The following is a 20,659-nucleotide window of genomic DNA, read 5'->3' as shown; positions in this document are numbered from 1 at the left end:
TTCTGCGCGCCATCTCGGATTCAACTATTTAACTATAACTATGATTGAATCTCAATGTCAACTTTTATTTTATAGAAAAGAGCTGTCTTTAGGTTTTTCCCGACAATTATTCACATTTTTCTTGCCGTAAAAACCATCCTTGGACTTTAAAAACATTTAAAAAAGAATTGGCCAAATTGGTCTAGGCGTTGTTGAGTTATGCGCTTACCAACAGATTTAGCGATTCATTTTCATATAAAATGTTTAAGTTTTGATGTTTTGTTAAGCTGATTAAGATTTGTCTGTGGAAATTTTAGGGGAGACACCTTCATCATACTTCTCTTCATATTGCATGAAGACTGATTGCAATTTTCATTCAAATTTGAGTTTCCTGTACTGTATAAACCCGTAATAAATTTCGTCTGTAGATAAGTCTTTGATGCAATTGGGCTGAACGCTAAAAGCGTGAAACTTTACAACTCGGTGGAAAAAGCACAACGCATTTAATTTAACGAATTGAGTTTACGAAGCCTGAATAAGCGGCTTAGCAACCGCGAACGCAACGAGTTTCTCGTGAAAATTGTGCACAAGTTGCGGATTTAAGATTTAATGAGCAGCAGGAAATAAAATTTTAATTGTGCCTCCAAGCAAACTTCAAAATATTTGAAATACTTGCTTATTAAAAATATCATGAAATAAAATAAAACTCATAACGTTAAATTTAATATAAAAACATTAGTGAAACGCAATATTGCGATGTTTTTGATGTTTTCATATTATTTTCCTTTAATAATTCGCATTCTGAGTTTAATTTCTTCTCAGGGTTGAGTGTCCTAATAGCGCAACAAGCAATTTATTTCATTACATTGCGCTAAGTGCTCCTTCATTCTTCACTCTAAAGTAAAGTAAAGAAAAGCACAAAAAAATAATAACATGAAATGAATCCATTTAGAGGCGAGCCTTACTTTTAGCAAGAAGCTTATTTGGTTGCAGACCTCTCGCGTTTCACCCTCGATTTCATTATTCACGTAATACTCCTTGGTATTTCTTTTCGGAGAAGAAAAAGTTAGCAAGAAGACGCGCTGCGTAATCGTAGCCTGACTGCAGTTACTTGCAAAGGTTGCAGTTTCCGTAATGAAAGAATCGCCGGCAAACGAGCAGGAAATTGAAAGCAGAAAACCCAATGAAGGTGCGGGGCAACACAAAAAGGACTTAAAGAAGCAATAGGATACAATAAAAGTAAAACTCACCATGACACTGCACAAAGATTAAGAAAAGAACAGATTAATTTTAATTTATATTTGCATATTATCTGATTAAGACAATTTATTTATTACTCAAAGAAAAAAATCATGAAAAAGAAAAATTCTGAGATTAAATTAAAAATTAAATAAGCACAAGCCAATAAAGAAAAAAATATTACTCCAAGGGTAGAGAAGGGCTGGAAAACCCCGGCTGGGTCGTTTCACCGCATAAAAAATAGGGGAAGCAGGACAGTATTAAAAATCGGTAATAAATAAGTGTCAAGTGGACTTGACATCGGGTGCGCCTTGCAATGCGGCAACATCTGTCTCTGATCGATTCAATTCCGAAATTAATTCCTTTTCGGTTAACTTCCCTCGTGCCAGGCGAGACGAAAGCCGGCTGCGTTTGATCCCTTCTCATTTGCAGAGCCGAGTTGCATTTGCTACGCGAACTCATTGATACCTTATTTCTAGTGGCATTACCACCCGGGTGGAGATGTCAATGTCAAAGTTTAAATTATATGCAACCCGTGATGCAGCATTAACGAGATTTTTAGTTGAGTCATGTTAGAAGCATGGAAACCTAACCACAAAAATAGAAAAGAAGAGAAAATGTGAATTGACTCTTTTTAGTTAATCTTCAAAGCGTATTTAATCCCCGATATACGAAAAATCATCCATCATTCAGAGCTTAAAAGTACTTATTTACTTAGTAGCTGAAATGGTATTAATGTACGGTTTTTTAAATTTCTCCACTGCAATAAAACCTAAAAACTTCAATTTTAACCGTTTTACCACTAAAATATTAAATCCCATTAGTTAATATGAGAAATTCTAGAACAATTTCCAAAGATAAACCACAACAATTAATTTCCCTAGATAAGTTAATACACACTACACACATTTACCCAAAATCTAAATGGTTACAAACCCTTCAGGGGGTTCGTCTTTAATGCATCCCACATCACACATCCCGACTCCCTTATTCGCTAAAGGGCAAAATCCTCGAGCGCGACATGAATCCCGCCACTTAGTCAAAAACCGCAGACGTTAAAAGCGCCAAGGGGCACGTTTTCCAACATAAGATCCAAACAATAAAGGGAAATAATGTGTAGAGGAGTGTTAAAGGTGAGATGAAATGAGGTGAAGCCAAAAGCTTGACATCTTTTGACTTTCGTTTAATAAAAGCAAATTAAGTTGCCTACGCACTAGATACAAGAATATTGCATAAACGTGTATTCTTGGTTGCCTATGTTACGCATAAAACCCAAACCTGAGATTTAATCATTCGTAGATACAAGTTGACTTTCAAGAAGATTTCACTCGGAAGAAAATCGCGCATTAGATGATGCGACTTGATGCGGGTATAGTGGCTTAGTGGCTTGACAAACATGGCGGCTAAACGAGCGCTGAGCGGACGCATAACGATAGTAATGCAGTTGCACTGGGAAAACGTCGAGTGTCGTTTGCACGTCGCGAGAACGATGAGCACGTGAACGAGGCGGGCAATTTTCTGCGACATTTTGTGCGACACCCTCGAAATTCGCCTCGTCTGTGTCTATCATCGCAAGCAGGAAGTGGAGAAGTGAGAGCGGGAAATTTCAGTGTTTTCGCAATTTTCTCGTTTCCTTTTCATTTTGTTTTATGACATGGCTGTCCTAAATGCATCTGTTGCCAAAATATACAAAGTGATTCATGATTTTTTGTAAATTTAAAAAAAAGTATATTTCAGCCACCTATGTTTCAATAAATGAACTAAAATCATTTTTAGAGTTTTTACAGTTTTCTTCTTTTTTCTTTAGAAATCTTCTGAAAAACTTTATAAAATAATAATATTAATGTTTCCAGGTGGTGCATTTCATCGAATCTGATCCCCATACGCATTTCCACCACTTTCCTCCGTTTCCCTCACACCCCGCTCATTTCTTAACACCAAGTTTTCTTTCGTTGTCTTGCTTGACTTGGTCCTTCATAAGTTATACTTCCTGCACTTCCCTAGCTTGCAATTCCACTGTATTTTCCCCCTGTTGGTGGTGTATCCTTAGTTCCTTGGTAACCGAAGCGTTTCGTAAGATACCGACGCGTCGGTCGTTCCACATTCCTGCTGTTATGCCGTTGATATTCAACTCCTACCTATCTACGGTAGATGAACATGAGCACGGAGGGTAGACTGCAGTGTTTCGTGTCGTTTGTGTCATTTTACCCCCACTCTCTTTTTTTCTCTCCGAATCGAGATATGCCGCAATGATAGAACAGAACTAAAAGTGCGATATGTATATACAGTAGAGTCCGGTTATAATGACATCGAAGGGAATTGACAAACACGTCATAATAAGCGGACGTCATACAAAGCGTTTTGTGAAATGAAAAGCCTTTTTTGTGTAAATATGTACGTATACATACATATTAAATCAAAATCAAAATTGCACGTAATCAGCACATTATAACACATTCAAGTGTATTTTTTACTGCAAGTAATCTGTAATTTTTGTCTGCTTTTGTTTTTTCATTTAATTAATTTTCTTGTGATTTTCGAAGCCTCTTCGGTTTCAAAACATTTGAATTGAACGATTGCTTAATACGGTTATGGTTCTTTAAAAAGCATTGAGATTGTCGAATGACCCACGCCAAATTCGGATTAATGGAAAATACGGATTAAGTCGTGGTCAAGGTGCTGCTGCCTGAATGCTTATATTTATTATTTAAGCATTTGGTCTTTCCGATAGTAAATATATAAATGTAATTTGACAATCATAAAAAAAATGTAGCAATAAATATAAAAAGTTCGCCACGTGTCGAACGTCGTCGGGTATCAACGAACATTACCGGAGGTGTAAAGAATCATGTTGGTCATTATAACCGAACATAATCTATTAAAAATGGGTCATAATAAGCGACATGTCACTGTAAGCGAAGTCATTATATCCGACTTTTTTATACAGAATTTTATATGAAAACCAAACTTGGTAGTGTAGTTACGTCATAATAACCGGTTGGTCAATATAAGCGGAGTCATAATAAACGGATTCTACTGTATATGCAATTTCAGTCTGAGAAGTCTGAAGGTCGATGCATATTCTGATGGCGGCGGTGGCGACACATAAAGCCATAAATAACAGCAAAACTTGCGAGGGTGGAAATTTCAAATTTCAAACTCAAACGTATACGATTTTTGCAATGGCGGAAGCGATGGTGATGGCATATCGTACCATTTGAGGGCGTAGAGGAGGATAGTTGCATGCGGTTGCAATATTTTCTGGAGACGACGCGAAACGGAGACATTCCAATGATAGAAATGTGGAGATAAGTGGAAAATTGGATAAGGACTCGTTTCGCGGGCGAAAAAACAGCGCAAAGTCGGAAATTTATTGCTTGGAATGGAGAATAAAACAAGACAAAACCTCGAAATGGCAGTAAACAAGTAGACAAACATGAAATAAACATAAAAAGGCACGGAACAATGCTATCTATCAAAATATATAGCAATTATTACCGAGTATTATATTGTCAACATCTTTTTATATTATTTTCGCAATAATTTCATGTAGAAATAAGCGAGAAAAAGAAGAAAAAAGAAAAATTATCCATTATTTGATTCGTTTCAAAGGAAATTCAAATGAAATAAAATCAAATAAAACACAAATATAGTAAAACACGTGCTGAATTCGCAATTCGCAGTTGAAAGCATCGCAATTTGCAATAATATCATTCGGCGTCGGATATGAATATAAAAATAATCATAATAACCGATAAAGTATCGAATCGGGCCCGAAATCGTCAAATTTATGAATGCAATTATCCACATTTCGCTTCACACCACTACAGACAACTATTCTCCAAGGAATTATATAGTTCAGGCACCAAAACAAGATAATTCCTTCAAAAAGCACTAAAACCTAAAATACTACTTCTTTTATAATATAATCTATAATATGAAAATAAATCGCAAAATCTGTTGGTAAACGCATAACTCAACAACGCCAAAACCAATTTGGCCAATTCTTTTTTTTAATTGTTTGTTAAAGTCCAAGGATGGTTTTTACGGCGAGAAAAATTCGAATAATTGCCGGGAAAACCTTAAAGACAGCCCTTTTTATGGGATAAAAGTTGGCATTGAGATTCAATCATAGTTATAGTTAAATAGTTGAATCTGAGATGGAGCGCTGAAGTGCATTATTAGCAATTCTTTATATAATTAATTTCTTTAAAATAAAATTACAAATCTAATTGATGGAATTTTGTGTGTAATATATATTTTAATTTGATCTTGTATCGCTGGAATAACTATATTTTGCAAGTTTCGCAAGTTGCATACATAAAACGCTAATCGTACTCGTAAACTTGAAACTCCGAATGCCTGGACCCAGCTGCATACATCTGAATCTCCTTTCCACTTTGCAGTTTACACTTCCAGTAGTTTACGCCCAAATTCGGCTCATAACCGAAGGTGGGCCACAGCCGCGCAGACAGATCCGCAGACAGCAGCCGCAGCTGAGTCTCTCCGCATTGAGAATGAGGAATAACTGTACAAGGACATAAATTCGCTGAGCACCGCATCGCAGCCATTATACGCGCGAAATGAATTGTCGAATAGCGGCGCACATCTCGCATGCATCTGGTGCGCGCATGAATTACGACGCTTAATTATAATGCGAATTGCGCACCAAGAAATAAATCCGACTTGTAGACGTTGAAGGGTGGATGCAAAAATCTAAACAAAGAAAATTTGTATTTTCTGTTTTAATCCTTTGGTAAACTTTGAAATTTATCTCCAACACTTCAAGCCACGTTGAAAGATTTTTAATTGGCTCATTAATAGCCCTTGTGTATGCTGTGACTCATCACTTTTTCGCTTAACGACCCCCGAGCGCGAAAATAGTCAAATACTAAAAGTTTGTTAGTTTTCCGTTGATTTATGTCGCGCAGCTTGAAAATAAACAACGCAACCAACATTGCACGACGTGTAAACTTTTACGATGCATGGAAAACATACATTTACGTGTTTACTCATCGTGTAAATTTTGTTATTTTATTTATTGCGTTGTTGCGTTGTACTCAAACACCCTGTAAAACAAAGGTGTGTATAATATGTGTGCATTATGAGTGTGAAACCCGGATGGTATCATTCCATATTACCCGTTCCACTCGCGTCGGAAGGCCCGCAAAGCGGAAATTATTTATTTGCCCGCGGGGAGCGCGCCCCCGCCGAAATTTCGCCCCTAACCACGCGAGTCGACAACACAATATCATTTACAACCAACGTCGACGCCAAAGTTCTCCGTGTTCGACGCTTCGGAACAACGGACGTAAATTAAACGCCGGACTCGACTTTGCTCTTTACGCTTTGCAGCAGCCAGTGTTTGAGCAAGTCAAAAACTTCAAAGCAAGATTAAACCTCTACCACAAAGTAAAACAAAGAGTTAATTAATTAATCAACTCCATGCGCCGTAAATCAAAGCTTTATAAGCTTCACATTTTTGTGAAACACACAATATGTAAGCAAAAGTGGTGTTGCGCTGTAGGCAACTCTGTATACATCAAAGTACGCACTTCGGTGTTTAGTCAATAGGGGGAATGAGAACCGCGCGAGCGTAGAATAAGTTGCCTACCTATTGGGCGTCATTTGCTCCTGCTGCGCTGGTAAATTCGTCGGCGGCTGCAGTTGCTGCTGGATGGCGGCGCGCTGCTTCGCCGCCTGTTTGTGCCGCGAGAGCGCGAAGAAGAGCGCTAGGATCGCCTTCAGGCGGCCGTCGCGCAGATCCTGACCCGAGACGCTCTCAACGCCGGCGACATGCTGCGTCCGCAGTGCGCTCAAGCACAGATTTATGTTGTCCAACTGCAAACAGAGAGAAGAGACGTTACATTAATAAACATGCCTGTTAACTTTTCAACTTTTTATTCATTCCACGGCGCGCAGAGTCAAAGGGCATGTGAAACAAAACACAATCAGATGCAAGACTGCGAACGTGTGTTGTAAACGAACAAAAATGAATGCGGAATAATGCTTATGATGAAAGCGATGTGCACGGTGCCAAATATGGTTTGATAATAATTAATCCGACAGTGATATGACCTAAAACGTATTTTATAAAAGTATTAATTTAATAAATATGAATTATATGTATGATTGGTTGCCTATGTTAAAATAAAAATATAACTGACGCATAGGTGACGCCGCTTTGTCTACGCGCCCACGATTTCCGAAGTTAACTAATAACAACTTTGTTGTCGATTTGCAACAATTTGCAGCGCGAATTATGCACATGTGCAAGCGATGTGTCATGCCGGTTGGTACTGTGCCTTTTATTTATCGTGACTTTCTCTTTGCACGCCCTCCGCATGCTTTTGATAAAATAATCCAAAAATCGTAACAGAACGCAAACAATCTTTAATACGTTGATAAAAAAAATGTTATACACTAGAGAATAACTTACAACATGCAAGAATGTAAATTATTCATAAATAAATTCGTGAAATGCTTAAAAATACCAAAAAAGTAAGAAATTAATATGTTAATACTTAATTTTGCAAATATTTAACAAAATTTAACCAGAATTCGTATTTTGTAACGAATTGTTGAGTTGATTTATATCCAGAAGGTGTTTCGAGCTTTCAAGTTGGTAAGGCCCTTTCTAAGTAGTTGAAATTTATGTGGAAAATGCACGCGAGCGCAATTTCCTTATTGTATCAGCTTGAGCACTAAATTATCCTCAGAAGAATCCGAAACATTTCAGAAATTCAATTCAATTTCATTTGTCTTACATTCTTTGAATCAAAAAATCTGTATTTAACTCAAAAATATCTATAATATAAAAATAAATCGCATAATTAGTTGGTAAGCGCATAACTCAACAACGCCAAGACTAATTTGGCCCATTCCTTTTTTAAATGTTCGTTAAAGTCCAAGGATGGTTTTTACAATGAGAAAATATAATAATTTGAATAATTGCTGGGAAAACCCTAAAGACAGCCATTTTCTATAAGATAAAAGTTGGCATTAGATTCAATCATAGTTATAGTTATTAAGTTGAATCCGAGATGGCGCGCTGAAGTGCATTATTAGCAATTCTTTATATAAATAATTTCTCTAAAATAAAATTGCGAATCTTATTGATAGAATTGACACATACTATATCTAAAACAAGAAAGTAAAAACAAATTACATTTTTATTAAACACAACCGGAACGAAGTCGCGAGCAAAAGCTAGTACATAAATATATTTCAAGCAACGTCATATTTCCAAGAAAGTCAAAGGTGCATTGAACATACCCGTTGAAGATATGTAATCATGTAATAAATGTAATGTATACGATAAGTACGGAATGCTTTGCATAAACTCAGTAGTCACGTGTTGACGCTGGCTATTAACAGCCATTAACACTTTTTGTAAGTGAATACGTTTTCGCGAATGCACGCAGAAGAATGCATTCTGTAAACATAACCTAAAACATATTAATATGCCTTTTAACATAGGAAAACACACATTTAACCTCAAAATTAAATTCTGTGTGGCATCATTCTGTGTTTATTTAAGTGGAGAATATAAATAAATACGAGATGTCTGTGGAGTTTTGTCTTTTCCATTTTACTTCTAGTATCAACCCACTACATGCACAGTGTAAGTTTTAACGAACCTGCTTCAACTTCAACTCGAACTCCCAAGAATACATGCGATGCATGTTCACTTGATTTGCATCTTGTGTTTTGTTTGGTTTTCATTTGTTTGTACCTTTTATTTTATGTTCTACGCCCTTATATCATGAACGAATGTCTTTACTAACTTAAATAAAGTTTTTTAAAACTATTTTCAACCATTTCCAGCAATAAATCTTTAAATTACACGTAAAAACTTAAATAAGAAACCTAAAATGCAGAAATTGAGTTATGCACGTTAGGCAACCAAATATACTATTCACATGTATTACATTAAGTGTGTTGTGTGTGTGTTGCTTCACTAATCGCGTAGGTGTCCTCTTAAAACATTCATTATAGCGTAAAGGTTTGACTGAGAAATAAGATTTAAATCTATGGCTACATTTTCAGTGGGTGAAACAGAATTATAATCGTTTCCTTCTTAACCGATCCTAGAACTTCATTAAATTATGACCAGTGTATGCAACATGACTAACAAATCTGTGCAGCGTTGCGATTTCTAAGCTCTGAACAGATTGCTGTGTGCAACATCGATAATAATAGCCTTTAAAGGCTTTTAAGCTCTTGAAGCAATTTCCACGCGATTATAAGCGAACACTCTTGAGAAATAATTTTAGGTTGATGGTGAATATGTTGAGTCATCAAACAAATCAAAGAATGAATTCAATTCAATTTCAAAACTTATATAATTTAATTCATTTTGTATTTTTACTTTAATCGTGTAAATTTAACAAAATGCGACGTCATGATAGTTAATTGTACACTAGTGTAAAATTGGTTGCCTAGGGTGTAATAATAATAAATTTCAGGCATAACCTTTTTCCATAGACAACAGACAAAACATAATTTCCAATAAATAACGTATCATTGAATCGAAACTGATTCGTGCAAATTGAAAAATCGACATTGCAACGATGACAATAAAAACTGCAGCATGTTTCAAGTCTATTAAAAAAAAAATGCACAATGCATTCATTACTTTATTCCATTACGACTGACGAAATGGAAAAACAACAAACGTGAGGTTCATGGTTTCATGCACTGGTGCATGTCCTGCTACGTCTATATTCGCTTTAATTTCAATTTTCAGTTCGATTAAGCATCGCATGCACTCGGCAACAGTCTGCGACTCATAGCAATACATGAAACAAACGAATACAAACCGTGATTTAAATCAATACCAACACCATTCACTATAGGCAATCATAGTTATTTGCATTGTGGGTTGCCTATAGTGAAATTATTTGATATGAAATATCCTGTATAGTCATGATACGGTATTTCAACCTCGAGTAAAAAAAGATGAGTAAAAATAAAACTCAGCACCTCGGGGCAACGAACAAGTAACTGATGGGATAATCAGACGCATAAAATCGATTTATGGTCATAAAAAACCTAGTAAATTAAAAACAGCACAGCAAATTATACGCAGATTGAAGGAGTGTGCTACAAAAAAGTTGCTGGACAACTTATCTCGAGACTTGACTAAACAATGTTGATACAAAAATTATTCAAATATTATGCGTCTTATTTGGTTATTATTTAACGATGTAGAAATCAAGGTTAAGCATAAATCATTAAAACAAAACGGTAAACGGATAAAAAATATATAATATAAAAATAATCGCAAAATTTGTTTGTAAGCGCATAACTCAACAACGAATATACCAATTTGGTCAATTCTTTTTTTTTTAATGATTATTAAAGTCCAAGGATGGTTTTTACGTGGAGAAAAATTCGAATAATTGCAGGGTAAACCCTAAAGGCAACCCTTTTCTATACGATAAAAGTTGGCATTGAAATTCAATCATAGTTATAATTAAATAGTTGAATCCGAGATGGCGCGCTGAAGTGCATTATTAGCAATTCTTTATATAATTAATTTCTTTAAAATAAAATTGCGAATTTTATTGATAGAATTGACACATACTACTCGTATGTTTAGAAGAAGAGAGTAAAAACGAATTACATTTTTATTAAACACTACCGGGACGAAGTCGTGGGCAAAAGCTGGTATTAAAATAAATTTGTATTCAAAACGCGCTTTTTTTTAAACAAATTTTTTGTAGTCAAATAATTTTATCAACACTATAAATTAAGTAATTGCATTGTTATCATCATGCATCATCACACAATACTTTTATCAACACGGATGTGATTAAAGTATTGATGAACTTTGATGTTATCACCTAAGTGCATTGTAATTGACTAAATCTATTAGTTGAGTAGCGAAACAATATATTTTCATCGATGAAGTCATAATTAACCACAATATTGACATTTTAGATTATTTGTCGTTAAATAAATCTAGATAATATAATAATATCATTGATAACAAGATAATTGTATACATTTATATAGACTTTTGAAATAAAAATGAAAAAAGTACAGGTTATGTTGATAGTCATGTGACGATTCGTGAGAAATAGGGATCTAAGCAACCAGATTAACATACACGTGATTATCATACAGGATAAATAAGGTGATATTAAGCACGTAGCCAAATATAATCAACTAATTTTATCTGTTATCATATTATCGTAAATATCTACACGTATATAAATGATGATTATTCAAAAAATATTAACAGTGCTCCGTCTCACCTATACCTTACGCCTAGGCATACAATTTGAGAAATTCTGCAATTTACAAAGGTAAATTTTTTTAACAAAAATCAAAAACATGGTGTTTTCTTTTCTAAACACAAGCAATCAGCAAAATTTAAATCTTAAATTACAGCAGTCCTAAAACGATGTCAAAATATCCGGAACCCATGGAAGTTGATCCTGACGAACCTTCTTTTTATATTTCTGAACCCATGGAGGTTGATCCTGACGAACCTTCCTTTTATATTTCTGAACCCATGGAGGTTGATCCTGACGAACCAGATTTTAATCAAGTTTCAGATTTTCATGTTTCTCGCGGCACTAGATTTATTAATCGCAAATTAGAAAAAAAATTAAATTACAGAATTTCCAAAAGTAAGCCCAGGTATTCCGCATATCCAAAAATGGTCCAAAGAACAACCATGAACCTGAATTTATGGAAGTTGAAGCGGACATATCATTTGTTAGCTCCATGTAATGTTTCTGTGTTAATCAAGTGTTCTATGTTTCAACGCTCTGGAAATGGGTTTCAAAGCAAGCCAAATATCTACATGCGTGTCTCAAAAATGTTGAAGACAATAAAACTCTACCAAATCCTCCAGTTATCAATACTCGAGATGATGGTAATTTTATTCTAATAATTTATTTTTTTCAAACAGAACAAGGAACCAAGCATTCCGTAGGAAATTATTTCAAAAAAAATAATTTATTTCATTTATTTAGTAAAATTTAGCAAAAAAAGTTTAAAAAAACATCAGTTTAAATACACTGAGAAAAATACTATATATTTAAAAAATAATTTAATAAAAGAAGAAATAAATTTAGTTGAAGAATTTTTTGCAATTTTAAACCCAAAATACAATATGATTCCTGTTTTTATTTATTAACTAGCTTTTGTCCGCGACTTCGTTCCGGTAGTGTTTAATAAAATGGTAATTCATTTCTACTCTCTTGTTCTTGACATAGTATGTGTCAATTCTCTCAATAAGTTTCGCAATTTTATTTTAAAGAAATTAATTATATAAAGAATTGCTACTAATGCAATTCAGCGCGCCATCCCGGATTCACTTATTAAACTATAACTATAATTGAATCTCAATGCCAATTTTTATCCTATAGAAAAGGGCTGTCTTTAGGGTTTTCCCAACAATTATTCGAATTTTTCTCGGCGTAAGAACCCTACTTGGACATTAACGAACATTAAGAAAAATAATTGACCCAATTGGTCTAGGCGTTGTTAAGTTATGCGCTTACCAAGAGATTTTGCGATTCATTTTTATATTATAGATTAACGGTTTATTGGTATTTCGCTAAGTCGAAACCGTTGCTAACCACAATGACACACATCACCAATAAATAAATGTTGCGTATCTATATTTGGAGACAAAGCGGACGCGGCAGGAAGTCGATTAAAATTCTATTGTTCTGACTACAATTTCGGCCATCACACTAAACATTAATTAAACTCAATCAGAATTAATTGATGCGTATGCACAATAAACCGACTACAAATTGACGAGGAATTTTGTGGCTAACAAAATTTTGAGAATTTAATTATCTCAATTAAACAATAATTAATTCTTAGTAAACATTAAATTTAAAACAGAAATAAGTCATAAATTTAAAAATAACAAAAGATGAAAATTAAATTACGAACTATTATTACCAAGTGATTTTTTACGCCTTTTGCAATTCCAAGTACCTAAGTTATGATTTTACGAGTCGTATTTTACGTGCTATATGCATTTCGTATGATTTTATGATTGCGCTTTGCGTCGCGGTTCGTTATAAGTATATTTCTGTTTTTATTATCATTGACTTTTAATTACTATCGACTTGCGCGCATGCCACATCTCGCTTGCGGCGCGGGCGCAAGATCGCAAAGAGAATAAATAACGTCCTAACAAGCGGCGGCGAGTCGCTAGCAATAAAAATTTATTACTGTTTGATTTTCAAACATACACATACAATGCGTTCGTGTTGCGTAAATAAAAATGTTCTTAGTTCCCAGGATGTATTCACGTGTGTGTGTGTGTGTGTGTACTTGAATAACAACTACATTTGTAGTAATCACAAGTTACAAGTCACTTCCAGCAATTCGATCAAGATTAGTGGATATAAATACAAAAGCAGCGCAAACACCGTAATTACATGACGGTGCAAATAAATGTTAAATCTGTAAACTGTAAGCAATCATTTCGAACATGATTAACCTCAAAATGCTAAATGTAATTATATAGGTTATGTTTATAAGTATTTTTGGGTTAATATGTTGTATTGATTGTGATTCACTTTGTTGTAATCACCTGAGTGCATTGAAATTAACTAAATGTTCCACTTGAATAGCGAAACAATTCATTTTCAACGTCATAATTAATCACAATATTGACAAAATAATTTATCTATTAATAAATAAATCAAGATAATATAATAATACAATTGATGATAATATAATAAAACAATTGTGTAGATTAATATAGACTTTTAATGTGCTTTTAATATAAAAATTAAAAAGTAAAGGTTATGTTCGTGTCATGTGACGATTCGTGAGAAATAGGAATCTAAGCAACCAGACTAGCAAATATGTGATTATCACACGCTGTGAGCAAACGAGCAATGAATATTTTCTTGTATTTAGTTGTAATACTTCAACAGGTATTTACTTAGTGATTAATATTCAAGAAGTTGTCTAGTTTGCACGTTTACACTCGCTAAAACACAAAAGAATGCAAAAAAAATAAAAATAAACTTTTTTCTAAATAAAACAAGTTGATATTTATAACTCAATCATTCGAAGAAAAAAAAAATGTGCGAAACTTGTTTTTCTGTTTGTAATTTTCACCAGGACGTATAAAAAAACCTTGAATTTTCAATGAAGATTGAAAATGAAGATGCATGACCACAAATTGCCTGCTTCCGACATTAACATTACGAGAATGATGTAATAGTTGTTATTGTAACAACAAATATCCAAACAAACACAAAAATATTTGTTTTGTTACAAAATATTTTATATTTTCTACACGGTAATTGATTTGTTATATCATTCACAGTTACAAATAAGTTGTCATTATTTTTTTGTTAAATTAAGCAATAAATCCCATCGCAACGGAAAACTGAAACCACGCAAGGTAATTGTAAGTCGAAGTTACAATCAGTAGACACCGATAATGGTAATTTAAGGAATTATGTAACATTCAACAAGTTGAAGTAGGCGCAATTTGTTACGTGTTATAAGTTCGTAATGTACACGTTACGACCGTGAACATTGAAGTTATTGAATTGGAACATTTCTTTTTTATACTATAGAAATTGAATCAGTTATAATGTAAGTACGCAACAGAACGTATTACGGTAGAAAAAGCAGTATAAATATAATATTCTTGTAATAAAATAATAGAATCACGTATAAATCAGTAAAAAAAATTATTTCTGTAGCTGTGTTTGATTTTTATTGAGTAAATCATGTTTTTATACTTTGAGTTGTTATTTTGAAGGACATTTTATAAATATTTCTGCTTTGGCGTACATCAACAATTAATTTTTATATTTTTTTAAGTTTTTACTTTAATAAACTACATAAATATTCATTTTAACTTCAAATAAATTGCTTATAATTGCACTAAATCATTATATTAATTACATTTAATCTTCGCTCATTTACAACAAATATATTTACAACTTTATCAACTTTTTGCAATAGATGTATGCATCAACAGATGTGTTGATTAAGTATAAACGTATAAATCAGTAAAAAATAATATTTCTGTTGCTATGTTTCATTTTTATTGAGTAAATCATGTTTTTATACTTTGAGTTATTATTTTGAAGGACATTTTATAAGTATTTCTGCTTTTACGCGCATCCACAATTCCTTTTCAACATTTTTTGAAAAAATAACTTTTTACTTTAATAAACTACATAATTATTCATTTTAACTTAAAATAAACTACTTATAATTACGGCAAATCATTAAATAAACTGCATTTAATCTTCGCTCATTTAAAACGAATTAATTTACAATTTTATCAACTTTTTACAAAACATGAATGCATCAACAGAATTATTTCGCAATTGCAAATACTTCATTGATTGATGTATTGCTTAACATTAACAATCCAGCGTCTCTAATAACAGCTACTTATTTTCGCAATTCATTATTCATCATTGATTGCTAGTCAGTCTATAAGCAACAGATTGCAATGCGCAATGTGTAATCGGTAATCTGTAATCTTTTTTTTTATTATTATTTCTATTGCTTGTGAATGACTTCAATGTTTTGCCGCTTCAACGCTTCCGCACATGCTGGCAATCAAAGATTACGTCGCATGCTCAATAAACGCAATAAAATGCGGCGAAAGTGCACATTGAAAAACATGTCGGTGCAATTTTCATGCTGCGCGGATGTGATTGCTAATCGCAGGATGATTTTAATTATGATGGCAAGCAATTATTACCAGAAACCTGCGATTAGTACATATTTAGCAGTTTCCTGTTATTACATAAAAAATAAATCAATAAAAATAAATAAAACACAGTTTTAGATACTTAGGCATTGCTTAATCTGAGATGTTTCTTAAATTTACTTACAATTTGTTTATTTTTTCATCAAATTCAAAGTTAGTTTTATTAGTCACTGGATGCAGCAACACCTTTTAAATATTTATAAAATGTATTTTTACACCACAACTAGAACAAGACCATCCTGAAAAACCTGCCCTCGTTTTTTTTTTAATTTCCTGTTTGTAACATTTGAACATCCCACCAACAAAAAAGTTTAATTTCCTTTTTACATCGTAAAACTATCTTACAGTAACAAGCAAACATTTAAGAAAAACTTTTCGCTCAAGATTGATCCAATTGAACTAACTCACAACATGTTAAACTTTCAACTCTTATTATTTTTTTTTCGTTTCTTTTCGATCCGGCATGATTCAATCGCAGCGAATTCAAGTTTATTTCAACTCAAGTGCAACTGCAGTTTCAAGTTACGTCATTACGCCCGGCGCGTCTCGCGAATGCCGATTTCGTTATCCTTATTTCCTTATCCGTCGACGTGAGTAAACTCTCGGCAAGAACAAACACCCCGCGACGACTAAATTGACACAGGAGACGTACAAACACCCGTAAAAAGAAAGAAACTTTAAAAACTACGAATTAACACAAGTTAAACTTGCGCAGAGTACGAAAATTCCAGGTAAAAACAAACAAAACTCAACCGTAGGAAAGTAAACAACGTTTCTTTCGTGAATTACAAGTTTAAACTCGACTGCAAGTCGCGATAACAAAGAATTAAATTTATTTATACTAAAAATATACGTTTATTTAACTCACGTGAATGATTCATGTCTTATAATCCAAATGTTTCGTTTTCAAAGGCACGTCGTGATGATAACAACAGTCTTATCATATAAAACTGCGAGTACATCAAAACACAACAAAATAACAGTTAGAATATGATTAATGTCTTAATTTATATCACAAGCACGTTTTATATTATTATCGCAATTTCTTAGTAATTTTATTATTAAAATATTAATTTCACAACAATCGCACCGACAGGTTTATTGCGAATATTGTTAAATATTGGAAAACACTACCAACAGGTTGGCACGCGGTTAAAAAACGTAAAAAACACGATAACAACGCGTAAATATTTGAAATATTAGAAATACTAATACATGTGATAATGTAACGAATGTATAAATATAAAGCACTTGAGTTTGTATTGTTGTATCACTGTTTGTTTTGTGTACAATAAACGAAAACGCGATTCTCGCGAGTTTTACGAAGGTATGTGCGCGGACGACGCGACGTCGCGTACGTATCTGACCGGTGCTGTGCTGCACTCTAGTAGGCAGCGTGCTTGGATCACTTTTGGTCAAAAGTCTCGCGCGTGGGGAGCGATTGAGGTGTGCGCGGCTATGGAAGACCTGAAACACGGCGAACGTATTCACGCTACAAAGTGGCGAGAGGAGTCAAACTTCTAGATCTTTAAGATATAGGTACTCAAACGCATGATATGAGATGCTGTTGAGCTTACCGTTGCTTTTTATTTTCTATTTCAAGGTTAGGTTATGTTTGGAAATGTAAATAAATACAAGAAGTGGTGAGGTAAGAGATACAAAGCAGAAAACTAAACGGAAGAAGGTAAAAAGTAAACAGAATGTTTTTAGATATGTTTTAGGACCACCCTTAATTTAATTCGGGCTAAATTTCGATATTCTCTTGGGTAAAATTTGGATTTTAGAGGATTTAACATGATTTCCAATGGATTTATTACAACATATTGGGTTGGTTAGTTAGGATGGATGTTCGGCCCAAGTCCACAGCGGTAAATTAGTGTCAGTGGGTGAACGAACCGCGCCATCGACAAAACGGCCCGCCGCTGCTCTCGGGGAAGAAGGGAAGATATAGATTAATAGAGAGTGAAGAGAAAAGAGAAGCGAGCCGTGGCGGAATGAATGAGCCGAATAAAGCGATTCGTTTAGGCCCATCGCACCTCACCTCACCTCCCCTCACTCCGCTGTTGACCGGGAATCTAGATTTTAGATGAAGATGAACACACTACTACAGAACTGCAGTGGTGGTCACGAGGGTTTTGAGAGCGTGCGATTTACGAATGGTCAATGGAAGGTAAAAAAATTTATCAGATCCGGAATTTAAAAATAGAAATTTTTGTGTTTTTTAAATTAGTTTTGTCTTTTGATACGGTTCTGTGAAGTGATTGATTGATGCCGAAAGAGATATAGGCGAACAATCGACGTAACGAATGGCGATTTAGGTCAATTTGGGGTTCGAAGCGTTCACATGCACCCGGTTGTGTGGTGTCCGAGCAGATAAAAATGCGTTCATGCATTATAATTATTGGCAATTTCACGAAACGCACATCGGTATTTTTTGCCGGCGGGAAAATAAAATTTTCACTTAATTTCTAATCAAATGTAATAAATGATAAATTTATAGTTAGGTATTTATGTTTAAAATTTGTTTGTAAATATTTTTAAATCAAAAAATATTCGAAGAAGAAATTTGTGATTCGATGCACATCACAAACATAAATCGGAAGTAATGTCAGTGCACGTTTTCACGGTTCGTCAATTTTTGCGCAACGTTAAAGTGCGCAATCGAATTTTACGTCGTGCCGAAGTTGGGAAAATGCGAAACCTGGAAACTCTCTGGCTAAAAATGCTATTCTACAAACTTTCGGGTGCATTTTCCGATTACGATTGCTGATGCTGATTTCCTTCCTGTTTTGTTTTTATTTTTATTTTTGTTTTATTTTTACTTTTTTAGGAATAAATGTAATAGCAACTAATGTTGATGCGGTTTAAAGAAGACACAAAAGTGGAAATTAATTGGTCACTTTCATTTTATGATGTATAAAGCGTGGAAAATCAACTTTACGTTCACGTATCTATTGTGGAACATAAAAGGGCGTGAGTGAAATAAAAACCAAGGAAAAGTGATAGCCATCAATGATTAATGGTCGCACGGTCAACCCCTTTGTGTTTTTATTGCACCCTTTTTGAAATAATTATTTATCAATTACTTTAATCCATCACATCCATTAAATTTTTAAACATTTTGTTAAATATAAAGTGCTGCCCTCTACAAAGTTTAAAGATTTTTTGGTAGATATTTTAGGAAATTTTTTAATAACTGCTAAATAATTATAGGAAAATACTAATTTCACAATTTGTATACAAAGTGAATCAAAATTCAACTTTATAAGAGCATTTTAGGTTATGTTAATGCTTCGCAAGCTCCAGTTTTGCCAAATGTATCTTTATCTATCATGTAACACTAAAAAAACATAATTTAATTTTCTGTTATAAAATGCTGTGTGTTTTCTACTGTAAATATAACAAAATTACGTAATATTTGCGACTTTACTTTACTTTTTCGAGCAGATAACAATTGTTAATATTTATTAATACTTAAGTCGCACGCAATTGTCTATTCAACTCTTAAAATGCATAGAAAATAAATTAACTAAAATTATTTACGATTAGTAACATGAAATGTCCATATTTCTACGGGCATTTACATTTACATTGCACTTGGCGCAATCAATAGATACTAATAATAATAAAGTGCCCATTGTTCGGTCTGTCAGTATCTGCATTGATTGTTATGCAGCTACGCTATTCAGTGATTCATTTTCCATTCATAACAGCGGTTGCATAACAGTTAATTACAATTACATAGAAATGGTTAAGCATAAATACAAATTACTCATACGCACAAGACAATAAAGAAATTAAAACACTAAAAGTACATTTAAGAGGTTACAGGTTATAATATAATATTTTGAGGTTATAATTTCGTTTATGTCTTGTATCTATTGCATTTCATCAGACATCATCTCATGACTGCATAAATATGAGTAGAATATCATCTATTAGATTGTTTTCATGTCTCACATGCTTATATCCCGCACGTTTGCATGTTTGGCATGTATTACACATTAAATGCGCTATCGGCGTCGCGGGCTTCGATCTAAATCGTCTTATGTTATGAGAGCGCTTCGTTTCACTCATACAAAAATGTTATAAGCGTTTAAATCTTATGATCTCAAGAATATCTTAAGAGAAACACACATTTTAATATCTATTTATGAGTCACTAGACATGTATCGATTTCACATCTAAAGATGTGATTTGATTATACATTCATAACGAATGCAATTCATAGCAGTGAAAACATTTCTGTATTCATTGACTTTTGTTGACACTGTCAAGGTTAGAAAGATTAAACCGACTTCACACCACAGCTGTAGAAATTAATTTTGTGTGAAATAAGCGTAAATTTTCAACTGGCACGTAAATGAAATAAAAATAAAATTTTAAACGATAAAAAAGTAAGTGTAATCAAGGAAATTTAATTGAGACAATTTGTAATCCCTGTGAACTTGACCAAACAGCAATTTGTCGCTTGTTTTTGCACAGATTTGTCACCGAAATTTCCATTCGAAGTCAACTAGCTTGTGTATTCGGCGTGAAATTCGCGACGTGGATTAATCGTCGACATAAATCGAAAATCACGAGCGAAAAAAATTTAATTGCGTGCACAAAAGTGAAAGGGGTGGCTCCCTAATATACGGAAACTAAAGTCTAATATGTCACGCATATAATTTATCAAAAAATATACAGGGTGTAAAAATATATTTCACC

General features: G+C 33.7%; 1 protein-coding gene and 2 long non-coding RNA genes across 3 annotated transcripts in view; 2 read left to right on the top strand and 1 right to left on the bottom strand.

The window, feature by feature from the left end:
- Window positions 1–20,659, bottom strand: part of sick (sickie) — a 70,500-nt gene that overhangs the window by 34,803 nt on the left and 15,038 nt on the right. The window contains 1 exon segment of the mRNA XM_065313862.1: window positions 6,833–7,059. Coding sequence (XP_065169934.1) covers window positions 6,833–7,059 — 227 coding nt within the window.
- LOC135800786 (uncharacterized) lies at window positions 11,372–12,307 on the top strand. Its single transcript, XR_010550222.1, has 2 exons — window positions 11,372–11,531; window positions 11,617–12,307. It is a non-coding gene; the product is annotated as an uncharacterized lncRNA (long non-coding RNA).
- LOC135800613 (uncharacterized) lies at window positions 17,068–19,201 on the top strand. Its single transcript, XR_010550191.1, has 4 exons — window positions 17,068–17,488; window positions 17,553–17,597; window positions 17,660–18,119; window positions 18,780–19,201. It is a non-coding gene; the product is annotated as an uncharacterized lncRNA (long non-coding RNA).

This window comes from Atheta coriaria, unplaced genomic scaffold (assembly GCF_025399875.1).
Source record: "Atheta coriaria isolate IRGN ID8LTWV9N9 unplaced genomic scaffold, Caltech_Dcor_3.1 hic_scaffold_10_pilon, whole genome shotgun sequence".
In the NCBI taxonomy this organism is placed as follows: Eukaryota; Metazoa; Arthropoda; class Insecta; order Coleoptera; family Staphylinidae; genus Dalotia; species Dalotia coriaria.
This window is presented reverse-complemented; position numbering and strand designations above follow the sequence as displayed.